This window comes from Hibiscus syriacus, unplaced genomic scaffold (genome assembly GCF_006381635.1).
Source record: "Hibiscus syriacus cultivar Baekdansim isolate YM2019G1 unplaced genomic scaffold, ASM638163v2 tig00110577_pilon, whole genome shotgun sequence".
NCBI classification, from domain to species: domain Eukaryota; kingdom Viridiplantae; phylum Streptophyta; class Magnoliopsida; order Malvales; family Malvaceae; genus Hibiscus; species Hibiscus syriacus.
In genome coordinates, this window is record NW_024062788.1 from 1,232,013 (window position 1) to 1,259,858 (window position 27,846).

Sequence of the window (27,846 nt, forward strand, 5' to 3'; positions counted from 1 at the left end):
TTTTACCACCACAGTAATACAAATACAAAAAAAAATTATCTCTAAACTAAGATATTTAATGCTTTGTTAAAATGTATTTAAATATCATATTTCAACCGTTTTACCAAAATGAAACAAAATCAAAATATGAACTCTCGATGCTTTCCTCTAAAAGTCTACGCAACAATTTGATGAATCACTACACTGAAAACTGGATGTTATCTTCTGATCAATGGTCGACCTATTTCAAGCAGGGGCAGATAGTACCCTTGGTGCCACATTCTTGGCTGAGGCTGCATTGAAAGTTGGTTCACCAGAGCAGTTCACACGGCCGCCACCACCTCCCATGTGCTCACCCCTCTGATATCCATCACCTCCACGGTGGTTTGAAAATCCTCTATTGATGCTCCTGTTGCCAAACTCTCCCCAGCTATATCCCCTGCCGCCGCCGCCGCCATAGTTTCCACGCCCCCTTGCACCCTCATTTCTGTATCCAGTCCCACCAACAGATGAAGACCTTCCTTTGTTCCCTGTAAATGAAGAACAGTCTTAAAACATGCAAAATATATTTCCACAAGGTTTGAAGTCCAATCTCTTAAGACTAACCACAAAACTTGTTTTTCCTTTAATGACCATTTACATCAAATCAAGAGAAGGAAACATAAGTGTCAGGCCAACAGCTAATGATTACAACTGTTGATTGTTGAAAAAATGGAAGCACAGTTTCACTGCTGTTTCCATTGTTCCCATAATCATAGATTCATAGATGAGCAAAGTACTCCCCCGTTGTGGGAATCTTGAGCATCTATAGTTGTTATTTCAGCAGTGAATTCTCCATAACCAAATGAGACTATGTTGTCATTAATGGCCTGGTCCACAAAACAAAGCACTATAGTTTCAAATTACCAAATTTAATTCAAGGCATAACTGTTTAGAAACTAAATGAAAAAAATGGGTTCTAAGCTCCAATACAACCAACCACACAAGTAGAAGAACAAAGTGGGTTACATAACCAGTTCATTCTGCAATTAGAAATTTCAATTATTAGAAGTTCCTAAGAACACCTTGCCAAATACAGTGGTGGAGTTGTCCAAGATCAAAATCTTCAATGTTATCGTGAATTCACATTACAAACCAAGTAAACCTGCACTTACCAATAAATGCTTTGAAAAGGGCAGGAACCATGGTTTTCAAGCTGACGTTAAATAAAAGTAGGAAAACAAAAAAGAAATAAAGTGACACATAATGACTTCCAAACACTTGACATCTAAAAGGTTTGGCCTAAGACAAACACATATGCATGAAGAGACAGGTGGACATAACTCACTTGCATAGTTGTGAAACGCATGACACCAGTTTCTTCAGGGCGACCAAGTTTGCTGCTATCATGGTAAAATCGGTGAACCAGCTCAGGGGAATGATGTAAGATATGATAGTATTGATTTACAAAAGCATTCCCGACCTAAATCACCAACAATAGATGCCAAAGCTTAACTTTAAATAAATAGTTACTAAAACACGAAAATAACAGGTGGGAAACATGTCGTAACCGGTTTTCGTCCGGGCACGAAATATTTATTTGGCGGGAAAATTGAAGTGAATAAATAGTTTTGAAAATAAATAATTTGGGAGTCACCATCGGCCTTTTGGGATAGGTAGGTCGAATACCTAAAAATTATCTTTTAACAGAGTTTTTAAGAAAACATCAGTTAAAAGATGAAATGATCTGCGTTTATAACCAAAAATTCGTTCTTTTTAATAATAAAAAGGGATTCGTGGTCGATTACGTTTAGGGAAGGATTAGCACCCCTACAACGCCCAAAATTGGTACTTTATAATTATAAATTGTCTCTTATTATTAAAATTTAAAAATTCAAAAATATATTTAATTTATAATCCTATTATTTCAAAATTATATAAAAAATATTTATTTATTTAAAAATATCAGAAAAGAACTTCTAGGTGCCTTAAGACAGCTCTTTTCTTTGATATTGATAAATATTAATTTAAATAATATTGTTTAATTTTTAATTTTAAAATATCAGAATAGGACATCCAGTTGTTTTAAGACTGTCATTTTCTTTGATATTGAAAACTAAATATTAAAATAATTTATTTAAAATAAATAAATATTTATTTATTATATATTTATACAATATTTAAATATATAAACAAGTAAAAAAAAATACAATTCTAACTATATATTTAAAAGCAATAAAAAATACTTAAAATAAATGACTAAAATATAGTGAAATTAAAATTGAAAAACCTAATTCATAATTAATCAGAATTACAGGGATTAAACATGCTATTTTCTTTTTTTGATAATTTAGTGACTAAAATAAAATTATCTAAAATTCGGATATTATAATAAAAAATAAATTAAAAATATAAACTAGGGATTAAAAATATTATTTATTAAAATTAAGGGGTTAAATCTGTTATTTATCCTAAATATATTATTTTAATATAAAGGACTAAAATAAATAAAATTAAAATTTCGAGATCAAATTAAAAGTATTATGAATTCGATTTAGTGACTAAAATGTAAAGTTTACAAGTTAGAAGGACTGCGGACGGGGTTTAACTATTATCTAATTACGCGCATAGTCCTTCCCGAAACGACGTCGTTCGGGAAGGCCTATATAAGGTCAAAACCGGCTGGCCCGAAGGGCCAGCTTCATTTCATTTTTTTTTCTTTCTCTCTCAAGCAGAGAGAGCTCTGGCTTCTCTCTAGCTTCCCTCATCGGAGGGAAGCCGGTCACCGGACGGCAACCGTCTGCCGCCGTGACCGTCACCGCCGGCCACCGCATCCGGTGGCCGGAAAATTATTTTTTACACCATTAAAATAGATCGGGATGTCCTAAGGATGTTTCCGGTGTTCTTTTTCTTTAAAAAGCTCCTAATCGGAGCGAATCTACAAAAGTACCTTCGGTGTTTCGAAGGTTCCGGCGAGATCCGGTGGTCGAGGCTTCCTCGGTAAGTTTCTTTCCTTCATTTTTCTTTCTTTTCTGTTTCTTTGCTGCTGAGATCGTTGGTAGTATTTTGTATATATTTTTTTTCTCGGTTTTGTCTCTTGTTTCTCTGTATCTTTCTCTCTGTTCTTCTTTTTTTTGTCTCTGTCTCTTTTTTTTTCAGGTTCGGGTGGTGGCTTTTATAGCCACCACCGGTGTGGCCATCGGACCGGTCCGAAGAGGGGGTCTCGGTGAGTCACCGGACTACCAGTGGTGACTCACCCCGTAGCCATGGCGTGGACGGCTGGCGTTGGAGCTTCTGGAGCCTTCGGTTGGGACGTGGCAGCGGCGGAGGCGGCGAGAACAGCAACGGCGGCCGCGTGGCCCTAGGGTATCAGACCCTAGGGTTTCCATCTGGAGCCATCTGGACCGTTGGATCTTGCCAGATCCAACGGCAACAAGCTGAGGCGGCTGGGATTAGGGTTTAGGAAACCCTAACTGAAACCCCCAAATGTTTAGGGTTTCTGGTTGGTCTGGACCGGTTCTGGTTTGTTTGTAACTGGGCCGGTCCAGTTGTAATTGGGCCTGTAATTAATTATTTATATATGTATTTAATATATATTTAATAATAATAATGATAATAATAATAATAATAATAATAATAATAATAATAATAATAATAATAATAATAATAATAATATGGGTAAAAAATTAGTATCTTCAGCTGCCCCTCTTTGCTCATTCTTGTGTTAACAAGAATAGGGCAAAGATGAAAAGATAATAAAATTTTTTATCCATTTGGCTTCACTTGATCATAATGGAGATATTGAATAAATTCTTCTCTCTCTCCAGATGAGTTCTTCTCATTATGAACTTTCTGCTGGGGATGATGATGACCTCCTTTTTTTCTGTGATAGAGTCATTCAAAAGGTTGAATAAGCTTTTGATGAGTTATTCTCATTATGAACTTTCTCTAGAAAGGCTGATGCTAATCTATCTCCTTCTATGATAGAATTATTGAACAAGTTCTTCTTATTATAAACTTCTTCTTTCTTCTTCAGATGACGAGTTATTCTCATTATGAACTCTACTTAGCAATGTTGATCTATCAAATGATGAATTCAAGCAAAAGATTGAACAAGTTCTTCTCATTATGAACTTCTTCTTCCTTCTTCAGATGACGAGTTCTTCTCATTATGAACTCTACCTGGCAATGTCGATCCATCAAATGATGAATTCAAGCAAAAGATTGAACAAGTTCTTCTCATTATGAACTTCTTCTTCCTTCTTCAGATGACGAGTTCTTCTCATTATGAACTCTACTTAGCTAATCCATCAATTTGATGAATTCAGGTAAAAGGTTGAACAAATTCTTCTCATTATGAACTTCTTCTTCATTCTTCAGATGATGAATTCAGACAAAAGGTTGAACAAATTCTTCTCATTATGAACTTCTTCTTCCTTCTTCAGATGAGTTCTTCTCATTATGAACCTTCTCTGGCAAAAATAATCCATCAAGTTATGAATTCAGACAAAAGGTTGAACAAATTCTTCTCATTATGAACTTCTTCTTCCTTCTTCAGATGATTTCTTCTCATTATGAACCTTCTCTGGCAAAAATAATCCATCAAGTGATGAATTCAGACAAAAGGTTGAACAAATTCTTCTCATTATGAACTTCTTCTTCCTTCTTCAGATGAGTTCTTCTCATTATGAACCTTCTCTGGCAAAATTAATCCATCAAGTGATGAATTCAAACAAAAGGTTGAACAAATTCTTCTCATTATGAACTTCTTCTTCCTTCTTCAGATGAGTTCTTCTCATTATGAACCTTCTCTGGCAAAAATAATCCATCAAGTGATGAATTCAGACAAAAGGTTGAACAAATTCTTCTCATTATGAACTTCTTCTTCCTTCTTCAGATGAGTTCTTCTCATTATGAACCTTCTCTGGCAAAAATAATCCATCAAGTGATGAATTCAGACAAAAGGTTGAACAAATTCTTCTCATTATGAACTTCTTCTTCCTTCTTCAGATGAGTTCTTCTCATTATGAACCTTCTCTGGCAAAAATAATCCATCAAGTGATGAATTCAGACAAAAGGTTGAACAAATTCTTCTCATTATGAACTTCTTCTTCCTTCTTCAGATGAGTTCTTCTCATTATGAACCTTCTCTGGCAAAATAATCCATCAAGTGATGAATTCAGACAAAAGGTTGAACAAATTCTTCTCATTATGAACTTCTTCTTCCTTCTTTAGATGAGTTCTTCTCATTATGAACCTTCTCTGGCAAAAATAATCCATCAAGTGATGAATTCAGACAAAAGGTTGAACAAATTCTTCTCATTATGAACTTCTTCTTCCTTCTTCAGATGAGTTCTTCTCATTATGAACCTTCTCTGGAAATGTCAATACATCAAATGATAGATTTGAATCTTTGCTAAAATCTTTGAAATTCCTGTTAAAAATTCAACATAGATGAAAATGAATGAAAATGCACCTATTTTTGTAAACACCTAAAATATGATGCATGAATGTTAATTTATTTGATTTCAGACTGGTGAATTGAGTATTTCTTCAATTGTAAAAACCCAATAGATCTTTCTTCTTCAAATCAGAGAATCTATCATCTTTGACAAATGTAGATGTAGATATTATGTAACAAAACCTCTTGAGAATAAAACTCAATAGTATAGTCTCTTGAAAAACTTGTATTCATACAACATGTTGATTCTGATAACAACTCATCTGATTATGAAGTGACCTTTCAAGATGATTTCACAGATATCGATAGTTCTTCTAATACCGAGAAATCTTGAATTCTGATTCTGCTGAGGAGAATAAACTGTTATACTTGACAAAAATGGGATTCTCAGATGCTGAAGCTTCAATAGCCATGTAGAGACGTGGTCCAGATTCATCAATTGCAGAATTGATAAATTTTATATGTGCTGCTCAAATGACTAAAGATGCTGACGCACTTCTTCCGGTAAAAGATGGGAAGCCATTATGTGATGATCCCAATTACAAGAAAAGGCGAAACTTGTGCTATGATTTTTAGGAAAGGAATAAGCAAAAGAAGCTTGAAAAGAAACTTCTTAATGAAGATGATCATGCAGTTCATCTTTTAATTCCAATGATTGGTTCTGTAGTTCTTACCAAACCAGATCAAATAACTCAAAGAACACTTCCAGAAGATGCTATGAACACATTCATCTTCCAAATTCAATGATTGGTTCTGTCCAACCAGATCAGATAACTCAAAGAACACTTCCAGAAGATTCTATGAGCACATTCATCTTTCAAATTCAATGATTGGTTCTGTCCAACCAGATCAGATAACTCAAAGAACACTTCCAGAAGATGCTATGAACACATTCATTTTCTAAATTCAATGATTTGTTTTGTCAAACCAGATCAAATAACTCAAAGAACACTTCCAGAAGATGCTATGAACACATTCATCTTCCAAATTCAATGATTGGTTCTGTCCAACCAGATCAGATAACTCAAAGAACACTTCCAGAAGATTCTATGAGCACATTCATCTTCCAAATTCAATGATTGGTTCTGTCCAACCAGATCAGCTAACTCAAAGAACACTTCCAGAAGATTCTATGAGCACATTCATCTTCCAAATTCAATGATTGGTTCTGTCCAACCAGATCAGCTAACTCAAAGAACACTTCCAGAAGATTCTATGAGCACATTCATCTTCCAAATTCAATGATTGGTTCTGTCCAACCAGATCAGATAATTCAAAGAACACTTCCAGAAGATGCTATTGGCAAATTCATCTTTCAGTTAATGTTTGGACTAGGATATCACAATATTTATTTGATGTAGAGCCAGAATTTGTAGATTCGAAGCATTTCCATGCTACTACACTGAAAAGGGCTATATTCATAATTCTACCAATTAAGAACAGAGTTTCTCTTATTCTGCTTCCTCCATGTGCTGATGCTTTTCCATTGACAAAGAAATGATGGCCTTCTTGGAATCCAAGAACAAAGTTGAATTGTTTATAAACATGTACAGGAAGTACCAAATTGACAGAAAGGATCTGTAAGGCTCTTGAAGCTTATGTCAATGAGCCACCTTCGAGTATCCAGAAGTATGTTCTTGATGAGTGCTGAAAATGGAATCTAGTATGGGTTGGAAGGAATAAAGTTGCTTCACTTGAACCTGATGAGGTGGAAATGCTTCTAGGTTTCTTTAAAAACCATACATAAGGATCTGTATAGAGACATGTTTCCCAGTGATATCAATGTCTTGTTTCTTTTTGCTGGAATCAATGCTGCAAAGATCGCCTTCTACTGTCTTAGTATATCTTTGAAAATAGAGGTGCAAGAACTGAATGGTGATCGGTTGGAGCAATTGATGAGTAGATTTGGCGGATTCGACCTTATTGTCGGTAGCATCCCGTGTAACAATCTTAATGTTCATGGCTTTAAGATGATGATGATTTGCTTATTTCGTATTCCATGTATTTAAAAATATTAACATAAAGTGATATTCAGAAATCTTTAAATTATTTCAAAATTATGTTAATTCATAGAAGAATAAATTGAATTTTCAAAAATAAATTGAATTTCAAATAAAATGAACTTGAAATAGATAGAATTGTATTCAAAGTTATGGCAATCATAAGAATGATAAAAATTCAAATGTCTCAACAAATTATAAGCATAAGTATTTCTAAATTAATCACATTGACACAATTTAGAGAAATGATGTAAGCTTTTGTCTGGAAGATCTCAAACGTTGTCGAAATGCTTGTAGATGTGAAGTTTCTTCCAAACTGTCAAAATCGTAAAAGAGTTCAATTGCCAGATGCCTAATATCAACCTGCATTTGAGCCGCCTTTTCAGGTTTTCAACTCAAATCCTTCCTTGGGTTACAAGATGCCCTTTGCGGGTTTTCACCTTGACCCCCCTTTTTTTTCCTTTTTTTTTTCTTCAAGCATAATATTTCTTAACAGAATCTGAGTTTATTGGATTTCTCAGAATTTTTCCATCCATTTCTGCCAAGATCAATGCTCCTCCGGAAAAGGCCTTTTTTACAACGTATGGCCATTCCCAATTAGGCATCCATTTCCCACGGAAATCTTTATGTATAGGCAAGATCTTTTTTAGTACTAGATCACCCTCTTGGAATTCTCTTGGATGTACTTTTTTGTCATGAGACTTCATCATCCGTTTTTGATACATCTGTCCATGGCAAATAGCTTTCAATCTTTTCTCCTCAATAAGGTTCAATTGATCAAATCTAGCTTGGATCCATTCAGATTCATCCAATTTTATTTCTCTCAATATTCGAAGCGATGGAATCTCAACTTCAATTGGTAAGACTGCTTCCATCCCATAGACTAAAGAAAAAGGCGTTGCCCCAGTAGATGTTCGAACAGTAGTTCGGTATGCATATAGAGCAAAAGGTAACTTTTCGTGCCAATCTTTGTAAGTTTCAGTGGTCTTTGTAATGATTCTCTTAATGTTCTTATTTGCTGCTTCAACTGCCCCATTCATCTTTGGACGATATGCCACTGAGTTTGCATGTTTAATCTTAAACTGCGCACAAAGTTCGGTCATCATTTTGTTGTTCAGGTTCAGAGCATTATCTGTAATGATCCTTTCTGGTAGGCCATACCGGCAAACTATCTCTTTCTTTATGAATTTGCAGACTGTTGACCTCTTAATATTGGCATATGAAGCAGCTTCAACCCATTTGGTAAAATAATCAATTGCCACAAGAATGAAACAATGTCCATTCGATGCTTTTGGTGTGATTGCACCAATGACATCTATTCCCCACATAGAAAATGGCCAGGGTGCTGTCATTACATGTAAAGGAGATGGAGGTACATGAATCTTGTCTACATATATCTGGCATTTATGACATTTCCTTGCATAATCAATGCAATCAGTGTGCATGGTAGCCCAATAGTATCCATATCTCATTATTTTTCTGGCCATGGAAAGACCATTTGCATGAGTTCCACATATTCCACTGTGTACTTCTTCAATGATGCTTCTAGCTTCACTGGTATTTAAACATCTCAATAGCATTTGATCATTGCTTCTTCTATACATAATCTCTCCATCAAGAAAATATCCAGCAGCCATTCTTCTCAAGGTTCTTTTATCAATTTCCGATGCATTTGGTGGATAACTTTGATTTTTGATATATTGCAGAATATCATGATACCATGGTTTACCATCTACCTCTTCTTCCACACTATAACAATGTGCATGAATTTCATATACTTGCATTTTGATTGGCATCATATCAACCTTCTTAGTTGCTTGAAACATAGCAGCTAATGTAGCCAAAGCATCTGCCATTTGATTTTCTTCTCGAGGGAGATAATTGAAGGTAACTCTCTCAAATTCTTTTACTAATTCGAGGGTAAAATTTCGATATTCCAACAATTTGGGATCTTTTGTTTCCCATTCTCCTCGCAATTGATACACCACTAAAGATGAATCTCCATATATCTTGAGACATTTGATTTTTCTTTCTATGGCTGCTTTCAATCCCATGACACAAGCTTCATATTCTGCCATATTATTGGTGCAAAAGAACTCCAGTCTACTCGTAAAGGGATAATAAACATTTTCTGGAGAAATTAACACTGCCCCGATTCCTCGTCCCAAAGCATTAGATGCTCCGCCAAAATAAAGCTTCCAAGTTGCAAATTCATCATTTGTTCTGACTTCTTCATTCATGGATATGCATAACAAATCTTCATCGGGAAAATTGAAGTTCAAAGGCTGATAATCATTTGATATACGACTGGCCAGAAAATCAGCTATTATACTTCCTTTTATCGCTTTTTGGTTGACATATACAATATCAAACTCAGATAATAACATCTGCCATCTAGCCATTCTGCCTGTCAAAGCTGGTGATTCCATTAAGAACTTTAAAGGATCAAGTTTGGATATCAACCAAGTAGTATGGTATAACATATATTGTCTGAGTCTTCGAGTAGTCCACACCAAAGCACAACATAATTTTTGTATTGGTGGATATCGAACTTCACAATCAGTAAATTTCTTGCTCAGATAATAAATAGCTTTTTCTTTCCTTCCTGATTCATCATGCTGTCCTAGTACATATCCCATCGAATTTTCGAAGACCGTCAAATAGAGAATTAATGGTCTATCAGGCATTGATGATACTAAAATGGGGGCATTGGATAAATATTTCTTAATAATATCCAAAGTATCTTGACATTCTTCATTCCAGACTTCAGGATTGTTCTTTCGAAGTAATTTGAACACTGGATCACATTTGTCAGTTAATTGAGAAATGAACCGAGATATATAATTTAATCTTCCCAAAAAGCCTCGAACTTCTTTTTTTGTATTGGGTGGTGGAAGATCTTGAATTGCTTTGACTTTATCTGGATCAATCTCGATTCCTTTTTTGCTGACTACAGATCCCAAAAGTTTCCCAGAAGTTACCCCAAAAGTACATTTAGCGGGGTTGAGCTTTAATTGATACTTCCTCAATCTCTGGAAAAGCTTCCTCAGATTTTTAATATGTTCTTCTTCAGTTCGGGATTTGGCAATCATGTCATCTACATATACTTCAATCTCTTTGTGCATCATGTCATGAAACAAAGTTACCATGGCTCTTTGATACGTTGCCCCTGCATTTTTCAATCCAAATGGCATCACTTTATAACAGAATGTGCCCCACATGGTTACAAATGTTGTTTTTTCCATGTCTTCAGGATTCATTTTTATCTGATTATATCCTGAAAATCCATCCATAAATGAAAACCATGCGTGCCCTGCAGTATTGTCCACCAATGTGTCTATGTGGGGTAATGGAAAGCTATCTTTCGGACTAGCTTTGTTGAGATCTCTGTAATCCACACACATTCGAACTTTCCCATTTTTCTTCGGTACGGGAACAATGTTGGCTACCCATTCTGGGTATTTAGCTGCCTGTAGGAAACCTGCATTGATCTGTTTCATCACTTCTTCTTTGATTTGCAACAACATTTCTGGCCTCATTCGTCTGAGCTTTTGTTGGACCGGTTTATATTCTGGATTGATTGGAAGCTTGTGTATCACTATATCTGTGCTTAAACCAGGCATATCTTGATAAGACCAGGCAAATATATCTTTGAACTCTTGAAGGAGATTTATCAATTCTTGTTTTATCTGGATTGTCAGAGTAGTACCAATTTTCACCTCTTTTATTTCTTCATCTGTTCCCAAATTCACAGTCTCAATCTCTTCCTTGTGGGGTAGAATTTGTTTGTCTTCTTTTTCTATCAATCTTAATAGTTCAGTAGGAACATCACATTCCAATTCATCCTCACACCCATTGATTTCTTCCAGACATATAGGATGCTCTAAATTTATCACTGGATTAAATTTAGGAATACACATGCTATTAACACGGTGACACCTGCAAATTTAAGTCGGACATATTTCCGAAAGAATATAGTAAATTTATGAAATGTAAGAATGTAATAAAATGTAAAGAATGATTGCCATCCGAAAATTTTAAAGAAAATTTCTTATATTTAACATAATTTCTTTTACAAGATAACAAAAAGTTTTCATATTTTTGAGCTAAACATAAAGATTAGTTCTGAATATTACTCTGCGTTAATATTAAAAACTATAGGAAGATCTTCAGTGGTCCAATTGTTGAGTGTTTCTCCAGGAAAACATGGGCGAATCTTATCCAAGTATCTGCCAGTCTTGTTGTCATTCATGATCATGATGATAAATAATCCATTCATAGCTTCTTCGACTATGTCTTGATCTTTCGTCAACTTTTCTTCTTTAAAGGCTTCAACAAGCTGCTGTTCTACATTAATTGTTCCCCCTGATCTGAATATGGTCTTCAACTGTGGAAAAAACATGTGTTCCTATATGATTTCTTTCCCTTTCAATTTTGCCTTTCTGTCTTCACATCTTCTTTTCATCTCTTTGTTCTTTTGCTGAAAATTGGGCTTAAATCCAAGCCCAAAACGATCTTTCTTCATCTGTATATTGACAGGAACTGAAATCCCTTGAAGATTCTTTCCTAACCCTTTCCCAGCTTTAGCTCCGATGCCTAAAGTTTGTTGTACCGTCATCTTGGTGCAATCAGACAATCTGGGATATGGAATTTTGCTTCCTTCTGCAATAAAGGTTGCATTTACAAATTCAAGAGCTCGGAAAGAGCATTCAAGAGCATCATCATTGGTGTCAATATATGGAACATCACTTGTTACTGACGCAATGATTTCTTCTTCAGCTCCTACGCATATTAGTTGTCCATCAACAACAAATTTCAATTTCTGATGTAATGAAGAAGGAACGGCTCCTGCTGAATGAATCCATGGCCTCCCTAATAGACAATTATATGTAGGGTGGATGTCCATCACCACAAAGTCAATATTGTACACGACTGGGCCAATTAACAACGGTATTTCCATTTTCCCAAGCACTTCTTTTTGAGTTCCATCAAATGCTCGCACTACATTCTGATAACTCTTCATGTGTGATTGATCCACAGGCATTCTTTGAAGTGTGACTAGAGGCATCAAGTTGAGAGCGGATCCATTGTCAATCAATACTCCTGGCAACACATGACCATGACAATGTGTTGTGATGTTCAAAGCTTTTACTGACCCCATTCCGCCTTCCGGTATTTCATCATCCGTGAACGTTATGTAATTGTCAGTAGCTATATGTCCCACAATTCTGTCAAGTTTATTGAGGGATATATCTTCGGGGATAAATGTTTGATTGAGAATTTTCATCAAAGCATTTCTATGTGCTTCTGAATTCATCAATAGATCAAGAATGGAAATTCTCACTTGTTGTTTGTGTAGTTGTTCAACCACACTATACTCACTATGTTTCAGGAATTTCAAAAATTCTTGAGCTTGTTTTTCTGTCACAGGATCATTAAATGCTGGAAGGGATTCATCTTCAAATACCTTCTGAGGTATTGCCATGGCTTTTCCTTTGGCTTTCACTTGTTCTGAAGCATTAGATGTTTCGGGAGAGTAACATCTTCCACTTCTTGTAAAGAAATCGACTTCGCTCACTGCTTCAGACTTCGATGTTGTACCCAAACTCTGTATTTTCTCTTCTATTTTTTCTAGAGAAACAAATCCTCCTACCATTGAAACATTGGTAGTATAATTCCAAGGTACCCTGCGGGTATCTTTGTATGGAAATTGTAGAGGAGTGGTGATAACTACTTTCGGCTTTATTGGTGCAGGAATCACCGTAGATGATTTCACATTAATGATCACAGGATCATTTATTCTTTGACTTGGTTTAGAATCCTCTGATGAGCAAACATCATCTTCTTTTTTTCCTGGTTCTTCTTCAAAGAATTCTATTTCTCTATTGTTCATCAATTTTTGCACCAAATCCCTAAACTCAGGACATAGTTGAATTTTATGCCCTTTCTCCTGATGATATTCACAATAATTCTTGCCCTCATTCTGCTTTGGCCTGAATTGTTGTGGAATTATACTGGCTAAAGAGAGTTGTTGGAATACCCAAACAAACGGAGATTTAATTTCAGAAATGTCAGTTTTTGCTTTCTTTCTGTTCTCTTCCTGAATTGCATTCACGTTTTTATCTCCATGATTTGGCAATGGATGATTTGATGCAGATGGTGTATTGAATTCCAACTTCCCAGTGTTGATCAAATTTTGAACCACCCTTTTGAATGCCAAACAATTTTCAATAGAATGACCCGTGATTCCTTCATGGTAAACACAGTGTGCCTTTGTATCATACCAAGGAGGGAATGGTGGTTGCATGGGAACCAAAGGATAGGGCCGTATGACATATGCTTTTAACAGTGAATCATAGATCTCAGCATATGGTACTGGTAAAGGTGTAAAAGACAACCTTTCATTTTCCTTTCGAGATCCTCTGGAATCTGCTCGATTAGTGTTTGTTTCCTCTTTCTTAACCCTTGGTTGGGTTATTGTAACACTTTTCGATGAATCCTTGCTGTAAGAATTGGCATTGTTGACTTCATTCTCCTTTTTCCGGTACGTAGGTCTTTTGGAACTAGACCCTTCATTTGATTCAATTTTGCCACTTTTCAAGACATTTTCAATGAGTTCTCCAGAAATGACCAAATCTGCAAAATTTCTGGTTGCATTCCCCATTAGATGATTTAAATAAGGAGCCTTCAAGGTATGAACAAATATTATTGTGGCCTCTTTTTCTGACAAAGGTGGTTGAACTTGGGCCGCTGTGTCACGCCATCTCTGGGCATACTGACTGAATGTTTCATTATTCTTTTTCTCCAAATTTTGGAGAGTCCATCTATCAGGGACCATGTCTGTTACATGGCGATACTGCTATAAAAATGCTTTAGCCAAATCTTTCCAGGATCTAATGTTGGCTTTGGTCAATTGAGTATACCATTTTAAAGCCGGTCCTGTCAAACTATCCTGGAAGCAGTGAATTAACAATTTCTCGTCCTTCACATATCCTGCCATTCTTCGACAAAACATAGTAATGTGGGATGAAGGGCATGTAGTACCGTCATATTTATCAAATTCAGGGGAGGATTAGGTCTGGAACCAAACTCAACTCACTAGCATCAAACCCATAGAATGATTCAGTTATTTCCACGGATTTCATTCGTTCTTCTAAGCTCTTGATCTGTCTGGTCAATTCTTCATTTACTTTTTGTTTCTCATTCAGCTCATTCAAATCTGGGATTAAATGCTCAGTATTAAGATCCCCTATTTTCACATCGGATATAAGCGGATTTTTGCTTGAAGATGCAGGATTCTCTTGTTGATCTTCATGTGGTTTGGCTTCTTGTAATGCAGATGTACGAGCATTGATTTGTATAGGTGTAGTACCAGAGTGATAAATTAGTTCTGGTGGAAAACCTAGAGGATATACGGGTTCTTGGTCGAAAGATACAGGATTTTCATGCATTTTTCCACTGATAGCCTGCCTTTTAAACATGTCCTCTATTTTCTGCATCATACTGTTTTGTGAATTTTCAATATTGGCTTCAATTTTTTCCAGCTTCATTCTCATTTCTTCTTGTTCTTTATGATGCTGTTCCTCAATACGCTGTATTTTATCCTCCATAATTCTCTTAGTAGCTTGTCTAGTACCGTAGTGATGTTGTATTTCTCTTTTGGCCAGAATAACTGCGATTGAAAAATCTTTTGATATTATTTTTTTTCAAATTTTAATTAATGAATTTTATCTTAATAATAAAAAATTATAAAATTATTCATAGAGAAAATTATGAAATGAATGATGAATGTATGCAAAATGTATGTATGCAAAAATGTATTGATCCCAAAAAGTTAACTGTCATAGAACAACTTTCATCGGCATACAAAAGTTTCTTTATAATAGTTCATAACTACAGATAAGGCGTAGCTTTCCTATTAAGCTCTATAATTTCTTTCATTAACCATGACACCTTCTTTCCACACTTAGAAACTGGATCAACTTGATGCTCAATTATTTTGGCTTCAACAGCTAGTTCCCCAACATATCTGGCAACTTCGCTCATTTGAACCATGGCCTCGAATACCATATTGCTTCTTTCTTCACTTCTTTCCACATAGAACTCAGTTGATTTTTGCCACTGTTCATTCATTTCTTCAAGAGTCTGCTCTAATTCAGTGATTCTGACTTGACAATTGTGCAGAATTTTTTCAAGATCTCTAATGCGTCTTCGCAGTGAAGCATTTTCCTCATTAATTTCTTTGAGATCATTAGGCCCTAGACGAACCTTTTCTTGAAATAATGATTCTTCAAGTTGCAAAATGTAAGCGTTAAACTCTGAGTTTTTGTTTCTAGACTGATCCAGATCTTCTTCAAGTTTTGTTCGTGTTTCTTGCGTTCTTTGATTAAGCTTCTGGATTTGAACATCCTTGTTTCTGCATCTTTGCATCCAATTGCTAGCCATTTCCTACTCCACCTCAAGTCTGGTGTTGAAATTTTTTCTTTCTAACTCCCATTTTTCTTTTTCAATATTGGATTCTTCCATCTTTTGGCCTCTGACTTCAAGTTCAGCAATTAACTGGTTCATTTCAGATTCAAATCCTTTGAACATGATATTTTTCTCACCTTCAAATTTAACAAAGATGTCATTCTTCATATCTTCTAAATCTTTGGCTCGATCCATTTCTCTTTGCATTTCATTCATGATCTCACGGTGTTCAGCCTTGTGTTTTATAATTCGCTCTCTTCTGTCGACCTCAAAATCTTCCATTTTTTGTTTTCCTTTTTCAAGGCTTTTGAGTAAACGGCTATTCTTTCCTTTCAGATCTTCAACTCGTCTTTTCTCAATGTTCAAATCTCGGGTCTTCTGTACCGTTGATTGGCTTGATCCTGATGCTTTTCGGGATTTATATAACTCCTGGTAATTTTTCTGTAAGGCTCTGTACTCATCATCACCTTTTTCTTTATCTTTTCTCAACATTGCACATTGTGATGAATGCAAGTCAATGTCAACCCCCAACATAGCTTTATCTTGTCTCATTTGCTCTAATTCTTTCGACCAGCCTTCTCTTTCTGCTTCAAACTCATCTCTCAAGATTTCAATCTCTGACGGAACCACCTTAATGCGATCTTCTATAGAGATATCTTCATTTTGATCTGGTAGAGGAATATTTTCGTTTTTTCTGACAGATCTCCATTCTTCATAATCAGGAGTTAGCATTTCTTTTGCTGCTTTAGCTCGGATACAAAAAGTTGTTTTCCAAGCTGTAACGGCTTCCATGATACTTCTTTTATAATTTTTGCTGTGGAATGCGAATTCAGATGACTGTAACCCAGCAGTGACAGGTACAAATTGACGACCTTCATACTGTCTTATGACCAGAAGTGGTGCATATCCAATTCCTCCCCATAAACCGAGCAGTATTATCCAGTTGTAATCTCCACATTTGTAAAAGAATTCCCTTTGTATTTGCCACGGGGCTCGCCAAACAACGTCATTGCTTTGCAGATTTCGAAAGGCATTGATCCACATATCTTTCTTAATTTCTTTCGGCCATTCCTGCTCCAGAAATTCTTTTAATGGTGAGTAATCCGTATTAAAGCGTCGGTATGAAACCTTTTCTGTCTTCCAGAAATGACTACAGATCCAAACATATAACAACTGGGTACACCCTGAAAATCGTCCACCTCCTATCTTTCTACAAGCATTTAACGATCTGAAGGTCTCTGCTAGGATTGCAGAAGCAGGATTAATCTTTTTCGGTAGCTGTTCAAACAAATCTACCACTGCAGCTTCAACATATCCCAATACTTTTGGGAAGATGACCATACCATACATACCCAGAGCAAATAAATCGAATCGTACTTTAATATCTGGATGACTCTGAATAAGTTCTTTAATGTTGGTCCAAGCAATGCCTTCGCTTTCGCCTTTTTGTTTTGTACGGGATGCCACCCATTCTTCTCGTACCCCGACAATCTTTGCTAATTTAACTCGAAAGGGTTGAGTTTTAATTGACTTTGAATAGATTCGATTCTCCAAAGCCCCATCTATATGTAGCAAAGTTGTGTATTCTTCAATAGTAGGGACCAAATCCTCTTTATTGAGAGTGAAGCAATTGTACCCTGGATTCCAGAATTGAATTAGGGCTCTGAGTAATTCATCATCAACTTCTACATAGAGCAAATATGGGATGTCTCCGTAAGTCTGATAAAACTGCAATTTTTTGTTTGAATCCCAACTTTCCCAAATGCTTCACAAATCTTGCATATCATTTCTTTTTAGTGAAACTGGAGCATAACTGGCCAAGTCAGATACATAATCATCCTGCAGACTGTCTCCTTCTTGTCTTTGTAAGTCCTCAGCCCACTGTCTTACTTCTGAGTTTATAATTACTTGATTTGAACACTTTTTATCCATAGATGAAGGCTTTCCAATGAGACAATTAACACAAGGATCAATGTCTTTTATCCTGTATGATGTTATGCAAACAGAAAAATAAAGAACACACAAAAAAGAAAATAAATTAGTTTACATAATAAAGAAATTTAATAATAACATTTACATAAATATTTTTTATTTAAACATGCTTTTCTAAATTTAAATAATTTAAATATACATGTAATTTAATCATTAACGAAAATAAATAAACAAGAAAGTTTAGAATTCATTTCTCCTATGTGTACACCTATTTTAGACAAAATTTCGGCATGACTTCGGATTGGAAGAGTTTCTAAGGTTTTTTTATATGCAGGGTTTCAGATCTAGGAGTAAAGGTACTCGAATTGTCCATGTTAGTGCCCCCTTAGGCTGCTAACCGTCAATCCTAGTCCATCACAGACTAAAGTGGATCGAGTTCAATTCGAGGGGATACATTTCTCTATGCCTGACATGGAGAATAAATTCTCACGAAGACATAGAGCATATGAACCCCGAAAGTTACTTGCTAGGTCTGACACGGAGAATAAATTCTCACGAAGACGTCGCTTTCACTCCCACTTAAAAGGGACAACTCAATTATAGAGCTTTATGTAATGCAATGCAAGTGTTGTGTGTGAGGAGAAATGTTCAAACCTTTTACAGAAAAATAAATAATGAAATAAAATACTTGCAAATAAAATAAAACATATAAAATATTATAAAAGTAATAAACAAATAAAAAATTTGACAAGAAAGAGTTAAAAATTAAATATATGAATTTTTAATTTTTAATTAATAGAGACAATTTATAATTGATTTTTAAAAGTTTGACCGAGTCCCCAGCAGAGTCGCCAAGCTGTCGTAACCGGTTTTCGTCCGGGCACGAAATATTTATTTGGCGGGAAAATTGAAGTGAATAAATAGTTTTGAAAATAAATAATTTGGGAGTCGCCATCGGCCTTTTGGGTTAGGTAGGTCGAATACCTAAAAATTATCTTTTAACAGAGTTTTTAAGAAAACATCAGTTAAAAGATGAACTGATCTGCGTTTATAACCAAAAATTCGTTCTTTTTAATAATAAAAAGGGATTCGTGGTCGATTACGTTTAGGGAAGGATTAGCACCCCTACAACGCCCAAAATTGGTACTTTTTAATTATAAATTGTCTCTTATTATTAAAATTTAAAAATTCAAAAATATAATTTAATTTATAATCCTATTATTTCAAAATTATATAAAAAATATTTATTTATTTAAAAATATCAGAAAAGAACTTCTAGGTGCCTTAAGACAGCTCTTTTCTTTGATATTGATAAATATTAATTTAAATAATATTGTTTAATTTTTAATTTTAAAATATCAGAATAGGACATCCAGTTGTTTTAAGACTGTCCTTTTCTTTGATATTGAAAACTAAATATTAAAATAATTTATTTAAAATAAATATTTATTTATTATATATTTATACAATATTTAAATATATAAACAAGTAAAAAAAATACAATTCTAACTATATATTTAAAAGCAATAAAAAATACATAAAATAAATGACTAAAATATAGTGAAATTAAAATTGAAAAACCTAATTCATAATTAATCAGAATTACAGGGATTAAACATGCTATTTTCTTTTTTTGATAATTTAGTGACTAAAATAAAATTATCTAAAATTCGGATATTATAATAAAATAAATTAAAAATATAAACTAGGGATTAAAATATTATTTATTAAAATTAAGGGGTTAAATTTGTTATTTATCCTAAATATATATTATTTTAATATAAAGGACTAAAATAAATAAAATTAAAATTTCGAGATCAAATTAAAAGTATTATGAATTCGATTTAGTGACTAAAATGTAAAGTTTACAAGTTAGAAGGACTGCAGACGGGGTTTAACTATTATCTAATTACGCGCATAGTCCTTCCCGAAACGACGTCGTTCGGGAAGGCCTATATAAGGTCAAAACCGGCTGGCCCGAAGGGCCAGCTTCATTTCATTTTTTTTTCTTTCTCTCTCAAGCAGAGAGAGCTCTGGCTTCTCTCTAGCTTCCCTCATCGGAGGGAAGCCGGTCACCGGACGGCAACCGTCTGCCGCCGTGACCGTCACCGCCGGCCACCGCATCCGGTGGCCGGAAAATTATTTTTTACACCATTAAATAGATCGGGATGTCCTAAGGATGTTTCCGGTGTTCTTTTTCTTTAAAAAGCTCCTAATCGGAGCGAATCTACAAAAGTACCTTCGGTGTTTCGAAGGTTCCGGCGAGATCCGGTGGTCGAGGCTTCCTCGGTAAGTTTCTTTCCTTCCTTTTTCTTTTTTTTCTGTTTCTTTGCTGCTGAGATCGTTGGTAGTATTTTGTATATATTTTTTTTCTCGGTTTTGTCTCTTGTTTCTCTGTATCTTTCTCTCTGTTCCTCTTTTTTTTGTCTCTGTCTCTTTTTTTTTTCAGGTTCGGGTGGTGGCTTTTATAGCCACCACCGGTGTGGCCATCGGACCGGTCCGAAGAGGGGGTCTCGGTGAGTCACCGGACTACCAGTGGTGACTCACCCCGTAGCCATGGCGTGGACGGCTGGCGTTGGAGCTTCTGGAGCCTTCGGTTGGGACGTGGCAGCGGCGGAGGCGGCGAGAACAGCAACGGCGGCCGCGTGGCCCTAATGTATCAGACCCTAGGGTTTCCATCTGGAGCCATCTGGACCGTTGGATCTTGCCAGATCCAACGGCAACAAGCTGAGGCGGCTGGGATTAGGGTTTAGGAAACCCTAACTGAAACCCCCAAATGTTTAGGGTTTCTGGTTGGTCTGGACCGGTTCTGGTTTGTTTGTAACTGGGCCGGTCCAGTTGTAATTGGGCCTGTAATTAATTATTTATATATGTATTTAATATATATTTAATAATAATAATAATGATAATAATAATAATAATAATAATAATAATAATAATAATAATAATATGGGTAAAAAATTAGTATCTTCAGGAAACATACAACATCAGCAGTAGGAGCTGTAACCCCAGCAGGCACTTGTTGTTCTACTGAGGCCATTGTCGATTTGAAACCTGCAAAACGGCAAATCCAAATTCAAAACACTAACCCAAATATTAACCCTAAACAAATTATATAGTTGGCAAACAAATAAGTACAACATAGAAAAAATTTCCGCGAAAGAGTAACAGAACCTCGAGAATCCTTGAAACATTTATTCATTTTCCTACACGAACAATTATTATTGATCTAATATATTCATTAAAGCACCCAGTGAATACACAAAAATAAATAGTCGATATATGAGATTGTTTACCTGATCTTTGAGATTCTTATCGCAAGAACAAATCAAAAAAGAGAGGCGAGAATATTGGGTTATGAACTTTATATGGAATTTGTGTCAAGATCGTTTCTTCGTTTGTTTTGATTGCTCTTTTTCGCTCGATCTCGCTTCTCTTTGTGGGTGTTGTTTGGCGGTTTCTAGGAATTTCTATGATTTTGAAAAGCCGCCAGACCAACCGAAGTGCAAGAGATAAATCAGCTGCGACAGGAATTTTTATATGATAAAATAACTTCAGTGACCAAAAATACCTTATAATATATGATTTTAACCAATTTTTTTTATTTGCCAAAATGACCAATTAAATCGTGATGCGATCGATAATTCGTAACGCGATCTCCGATATCGCAAATCAGTTTCCAGATTCGCAACGCGATTCTGACTATCGCATTATGATTTTTCAAATTCGCGTTGCGATTTTCCGACTATCGCAACGCGAATATGACTATCGCAACGCGATTCTGACTATCGCAACGCGATTCTGACTATCGCAACGAGATTCTGACTATCGCAACGCGATTCTGACTGTCGCAACGCGATGCTGACTATCGTAATGCGATTTTCAAAGCGCCATTATTATCGCAACGCGATTCTGACTGTCGCAACGCGATGCTGACTATCGCAATGCGATTTTCAAAGCGCCATTATTATCGCAACGCGTATTTTTTTTTTCAAATTCCAAACATGAATATTAATATATCGAAATACTGAACCGTCCACAGTATATCCCGTAATCGCAACTCATAACCTAGAACCCTAAATCACAACTCAGTCTCATCTCCATCTCTCACTCTCTAAGGCGACATCCGTCCCCATCTCCAACGAAATCAGTCCTCATCTCCGGTGAAATCCGTCTATCTCCATCTCTCAGAGCCACCCTCACAATCATTCACGTTCAGAAATAGAAAATCAACCAAATCAACCACCGAGGGTTAGTTTTTTTTAATTATTTTTATTTTGAAAATTTTGCATTATTATTAGGTTTTTCATATTGAAATTGATGATAAGTTTACTAGTAATTTCAATAATAGATTAACCATTTCATTTAGATTGCTTATTAAATTCATTCGATTGCTGCCAATACTGCTAAACTGTTTAGTCTTTAAACCCTGTGAATTTAGTATTTGTCTTTGTTTTGTCTTTTGGTTGAAGTAATGCAATCCATTCAAGTTTAAATTTTAGTATTTGAAACCGAGAATCGCAACGCGAAATGAAAATCGCAACGACAGAATCGCAATGCGATTTTAGTTTCGCGTTGCGATAATCATTTTCGTATTGCGATTTTAAGTTTCAGAAACTATTCTTCTTCTGCAAATTGAAACTTGAATGAATTGCATTACTTCAACAAAAAAACAAACACAAATACTAAATTCACAGTGTTACAAATTTAAGTTTGAAGAATAAACTACTACTCTTTATGTTTATTGTTCTTGGTATATCTTCACAGTGTAGTTTTTGGTATATCAAACTTGGTATGTTTATTATTTTTGTAGAACTTTTATTCGGCTCAATTGACCTTAAGAAATAAATTAAGCCTGGCCAAAACAATTGCGTCGAAGCTTTCACATGCACAAAGAAAAATATTTGAGGATACTTGCTTCGGGCCATGGCTGAAAGTACAACATCTGGGTGGAGATGCTACGTTGACCCATCTGTTTCTTCAAACCATGACTAGCGGTCTACCAGAGACTATACAACGTCGTGATGAAGAGATATGGTTTGATTTTCCACCGGCGTATGCGTGTTTTGGGCGGGAGGAGTTTTGCTTAATCACCGGTCTACGCTTCGGACACGATGATGTAGGTCGGTACACTAGACATATTACCCGCCTATCATGGTTATCCCGGGTTTTTCCTGAGCTGTCAATGGAGAAGCCGAATTTATACGTGGAAGACTTGACGAGATTATTGAATAAGAAAGATGGTTTTACTCGGATGGATAACGTCGATGTTGTCCGAGTATGTCTTCTAATACTTTTGCATGCCGGCTTTTTAGGCAGAGAGGCCAGACAACCTATTTCTAATGATCTAATTAAATTGGTAGAGGATCTAAATGCATGGAACATGTTTCTGTGGGGTTCGTATCTATGGAAAGCTACATGGAATAAGTTGTCGTATGCCTTTGATGATCGAAAAAGTTTGTGTGGCGATGGTTCCAAATACACTTTGTCAGGCTTTATTTGGGCCTTTAAGGTAAGAATTTTTATATAATGTTTCCAAAATTATAATTAATTATTTAACAATTACTAATGTTTGTTATTATATTGTTTGTAGATTTGGATATTTGAGGCATTTCCCGCCATGCAGACATATGCATTAAAAACTTCTAATGATATTCCTAGGGCTATTTCCTGGAAGAGGAAACAGACCTTGTAGCAATGGGAAGATTTACTACCGTATATGACAATAAATAATGTAAGTTAACACAATTACTACTATATGTTTATAAACAAGTTATTACTAGTACACGTTTAACTTTATTTGAGCTTTTATATTGTTAGGAGGCCAACACTCCATTACAGATGCTGACACCCACGGAAGCTGAGCTTGCCATGCCAATGATTGGTGGCAAGCTAGTAAGCATTTTTTTGATGGCACAGATGATGAGCAGCCTCCACTTCGAGAGCCATCACCTGATCGACCCGACTATACACCTCCACAACGAGAGCCACCACATATTATGTCACATCATCGAGCCTCTTCTCCACCATCACCTCATGATAGGCGACCGACAACGATGCCACGACGTTTATCTCCCTGTTCTCCACCTCCACGGGATAAGTTAGGGGAGTTACATGATGAGGTCAATGCCTTGCGTGAGGAGGTCGGTACTTTACGCGATGACAATGGTGCATGGCGTGTTGAGGTGTCTACTTTACGTGGTAAGGTAGCCGCTCTACTTGAGATGGTAGCATCGTTGCAGAATGAGGTTCATACTCTACGCAACGAGGTAAGTTTAATATTTTTCATATTTAACTTGATGATAAATTTACTCGTAATTTCACTTAGATTAACCATTTCACTTAGATTGCTTAGTAAATTCATTCAATTGCTGCCAATACTGCTAAACTGTTTATTCTTTAACCCTGTGAAGTTAGTATTTGTTTTTGGTTATCTTTTGGTTGAAGTAATGTAATCCATTTAAGTTTCAATTTGCAGAAGAAGAATAGTTTACTTTCGCAACGCGAAAATGACTATCGCAACGCGAATTTGACTATCGCAACGAAAGAATCGCAATGTGAAATGAAAATCGCATTGCGATTCTCTCGTTGCGATAGTTAAATTCGCGTTGCGATAGTCATTTTCGCGTTGCGATAGTCATTTTCGCATTGCGATAGTCATTTTTGCGTTGCGATAGTCATTCGTGTTGCGATTTTAAGTTTCATATTCTATTCTTCTTCTGCAAATTGAAACTTGAATGAATTGCATTACTTCAGCCAAAAGACAAAGACAAATACTAACTTCATAGTGTTGAAAATTTAAGTTTCAAGAATAAACTACTACTCTTTATGTTGTCATTGAACCTGCACAAAACCTATATGTTCTCCTTTTAAATGTTTATATAAGTGATTAGTTCTGGAATGTTATCTGATGCATTTTGTGAACAATGATAGAATAATGAGTTGGGTGAATACCGTGCAAGTTTGAAATATATTTGTCTTTGTTTTCACTGTTTAATATCATGTCTGTTTATTTACTGATTTATGTATTAATTTATTTTTAGCGGCCCGCTAAGGTGGATGCTCTACGTCGGGTTTTTCTTGCAAGACGGAGTTCACGCATCAGACGGCGTGCACGTGCCATTACGTCTCCGTTCACCCCAATAGTACGAAGAATCCGTAAGAAAAAGCCCGACTCACCTGTCATCGTTCAGGAGGCCTCCCCTATCGTTCAAGAGGCCCCTATCATCCCTCAAGAGTCCCCTCCCACCGTTCAAGAGGCCACTGTCATCGTTGAAGAGGTCCCTCCCAACATTCTAGATCCCGATTCACACGGCGTAATATATCGAATTATTGAGAAACCCCCTCACGTGCCGGACATGATGGATGACTGTTGGCTTTTGTATAAGTTACCGGCCAGTACCATTCCGGCAGATGAAGTGGAGAGGAAACAACTACCGGAAACAATTCTAGATAATACCCTTTGGGCTAAGACCGCAGTTGATTTTTATCTACATGAGCGGAGCCAATGGTGTTACGCTGACATATACAAACTCAACGATGATATAAATTTGTTAATTGAACGGTCTTGGTGGGGTGTGTTATTAGGGGTTGAAGACAATGACTATTTCGATGGGGGGTAAGTCTTATATTTCTTCTTATATTTCATTTTGATTATTTTTTTTAAATTTATGTAATTCACTAATATATGTCTTTTTTTGTAAAACAGCATATTGATGCATGGGTGTCACGTCTGCTAATAGTAAGGAAATTGAAGAAAAAAAATACGCGATATATAATTATGCCGACGTCTTTTCACGTAGTTCACTTGAAGAATCAACGACAGGAATCATATGTGTTGGCTAATGGACAAGCTAAACTTTATCCTGCATGGTGGGAGGTCGATAAGGTTAGTATTTATTTTTTTAAATATTTTAAAGGTGTTCATAAACAAGTGCGCAATTTGAATTATTACTTATGATTGCAGGTGTTTATCCCTGTTTTAGAACGTACTCATTTGCTTCTCGTCGAGCTTCAGCTCCCATCCCTGAACACAATAGTATATGACAGCATGATAAATTACATATCATTGTCTGATTTGAGAGATATTATTAAGGGATGAAGCTCTCATTTGGCTAAATTCTTAGATGCGATTAATTATTGGACTTATTCTGGAAACAAGAAGCCAAAGAAGTTCAATGTTACAGTTATCAGAGACGAGACCGCGCTACAACAAACGCCGGAAGCTAGAGGGGATTGTGGTCCTCTCGTATGCATGTGCTTGGAGCGTTTGATGACAGGAAGTACACAGTTTCTACCTCCTATCGATAGAGATAGAGGTGCAGTAGGCTTGTGGTTTCGGCATTTTATGGCTAGAGCGATATATGCGAGACGCTGCCTACCTGCATCCGCGTTATGAAAGTGTCCACAAACAATTTGTAAATCAAATGCAAGTGTTGTTAAGTACCTAGAATTCAATAATAATTTGTTGTTTGTTTGTTTAGATGTGTAGAAAGTGTTATTTGAGCAAATGTTTGGTTTTTGCAGGTTAATCCTGAAGTGATCTGCGTGAAATTGATGTATGAGTACATAAACAACTGTATGGGGTACACTTTTTTTGATTGTTTAATTGATTCTTAAAAGTCTGATTTGTTTAATTGATGAGGAAAATAAGAATTATTATCATTTTTTGCTTGTTTAATTGATTTATAAAAATTGATTTCTAAAAGTTGATTTATTTAATATTGATGTGTAAATAATTCTTATTTGTGCTTGTTTAATTGATTAAAATGTAAAAGTTGATTTGTTGATTTCAATATGCATCATATTGAAGGCAAAAGACCTGTTGGAGGTACACTTTCGCAATGCTAAACTCAAAATCACAATGTGAAAGACAAAATCGCAACGCGAAAGTCAATTCGCGTTGCGATAGTTTAATACGCTTTGTGATTTTCTCGTTGCGATAGTCAAATACCCATTGCGATAATCAAATTCGCGTTGCGATACTCAAATTCACGTTGCGATTTTCTCGTTGCGATAGTCAAATAGCCGTTGCGATAATCAAATTTGCGTTGCGATAGTCAAATTCGCGTTGCGATAGACAAATTCGTGTTGCGATATTGCGTTGCGATAGTCATATTCGTGTTGCGATATTCAAATTCGCGTTGCGATTTTTGAGTTGCGATAATCAAATTCGCATTGCGATAGTCAAATTAGCGTTGCGATATTCAAATGAATGTGTAATAAGTGATAACAACTGAACATATCATAGCAATGTTCAAACTTAAGTTACTAATACATGCCTAACTGAAAATGTTAAAAGTTTACACATAAAGTACACATAATAGTCAAATTCGCGTTGCGATATTCAAATGAATGTGTAATAAGTGATAACAGCTGAACAGATCATAGCAATGTTCAAACTCAAGTTACTAATACATGCCTAACTGAAAATGTTAAAAGTTTACACATAATACAACATTTGCATTTAAAAATCACTTAAGTTAATAGTCCTAAAAGGTGAAGCCGGTTGTGATTGGGATTTTGATTTTGATTGCGATTTTGATTGCCTTTTTCTTGACACCATATGAGCTTTGGATTTTGATGAGGATCCATATTTTGGTAGAGGAAAAGATGATTGTGATGGCACTGGTGATCCACATGTCAACCTTGTATGATCACTTTCCTTGCACCGACTACATGTCGATCTCTTCTTCTCTTCACCCTTAGACGGTATACGATCGTGACTTTTTGGTCGGCTAGGTAGCCTTCTGTCCATGACTGGTGACAAATCTGTTTGTAAGTCATCTGGTATGTCCCACTCAGAAGGATGTGGAATAGGGTAGATAATCTCGGCATAAGTATGTCGATATACTTCTGTAGTGTAGCAATCCATAGCGTATGCGCTTGAATCATCTTGGTTTAGATGAAAATCAACTTTTATAACATGCCCACACGGATAACCAGATGTTTTCCATTTCATACAACTACACGTCTTTGCATTTATATCGACAAGCCCATTTAAGTTATTATCCAGTACTTCAAACA

At 35.8% G+C, this 27,846-nt stretch overlaps 1 protein-coding gene across 1 annotated transcript; it reads right to left on the reverse strand.

Annotated features, from left to right (window-relative positions):
- Window positions 1-141: 141 nt before the first annotated feature.
- LOC120133124 lies at window positions 142-21,266 on the reverse strand. The gene is made up of 4 exons (XM_039149774.1): window positions 21,117-21,266; window positions 20,804-20,874; window positions 1,307-1,441; window positions 142-509 (listed from the first exon to the last, which is right to left on the reverse strand). Exons 2-4 carry the CDS (start codon window positions 20,858-20,860, stop codon window positions 303-305), a joined length of 399 nt encoding a protein of 132 aa, XP_039005705.1. The 5' UTR covers window positions 20,861-20,874; window positions 21,117-21,266; the 3' UTR covers window positions 142-302.
- Between the last annotated feature and the right edge of the window lie 6,580 nt (window positions 21,267-27,846).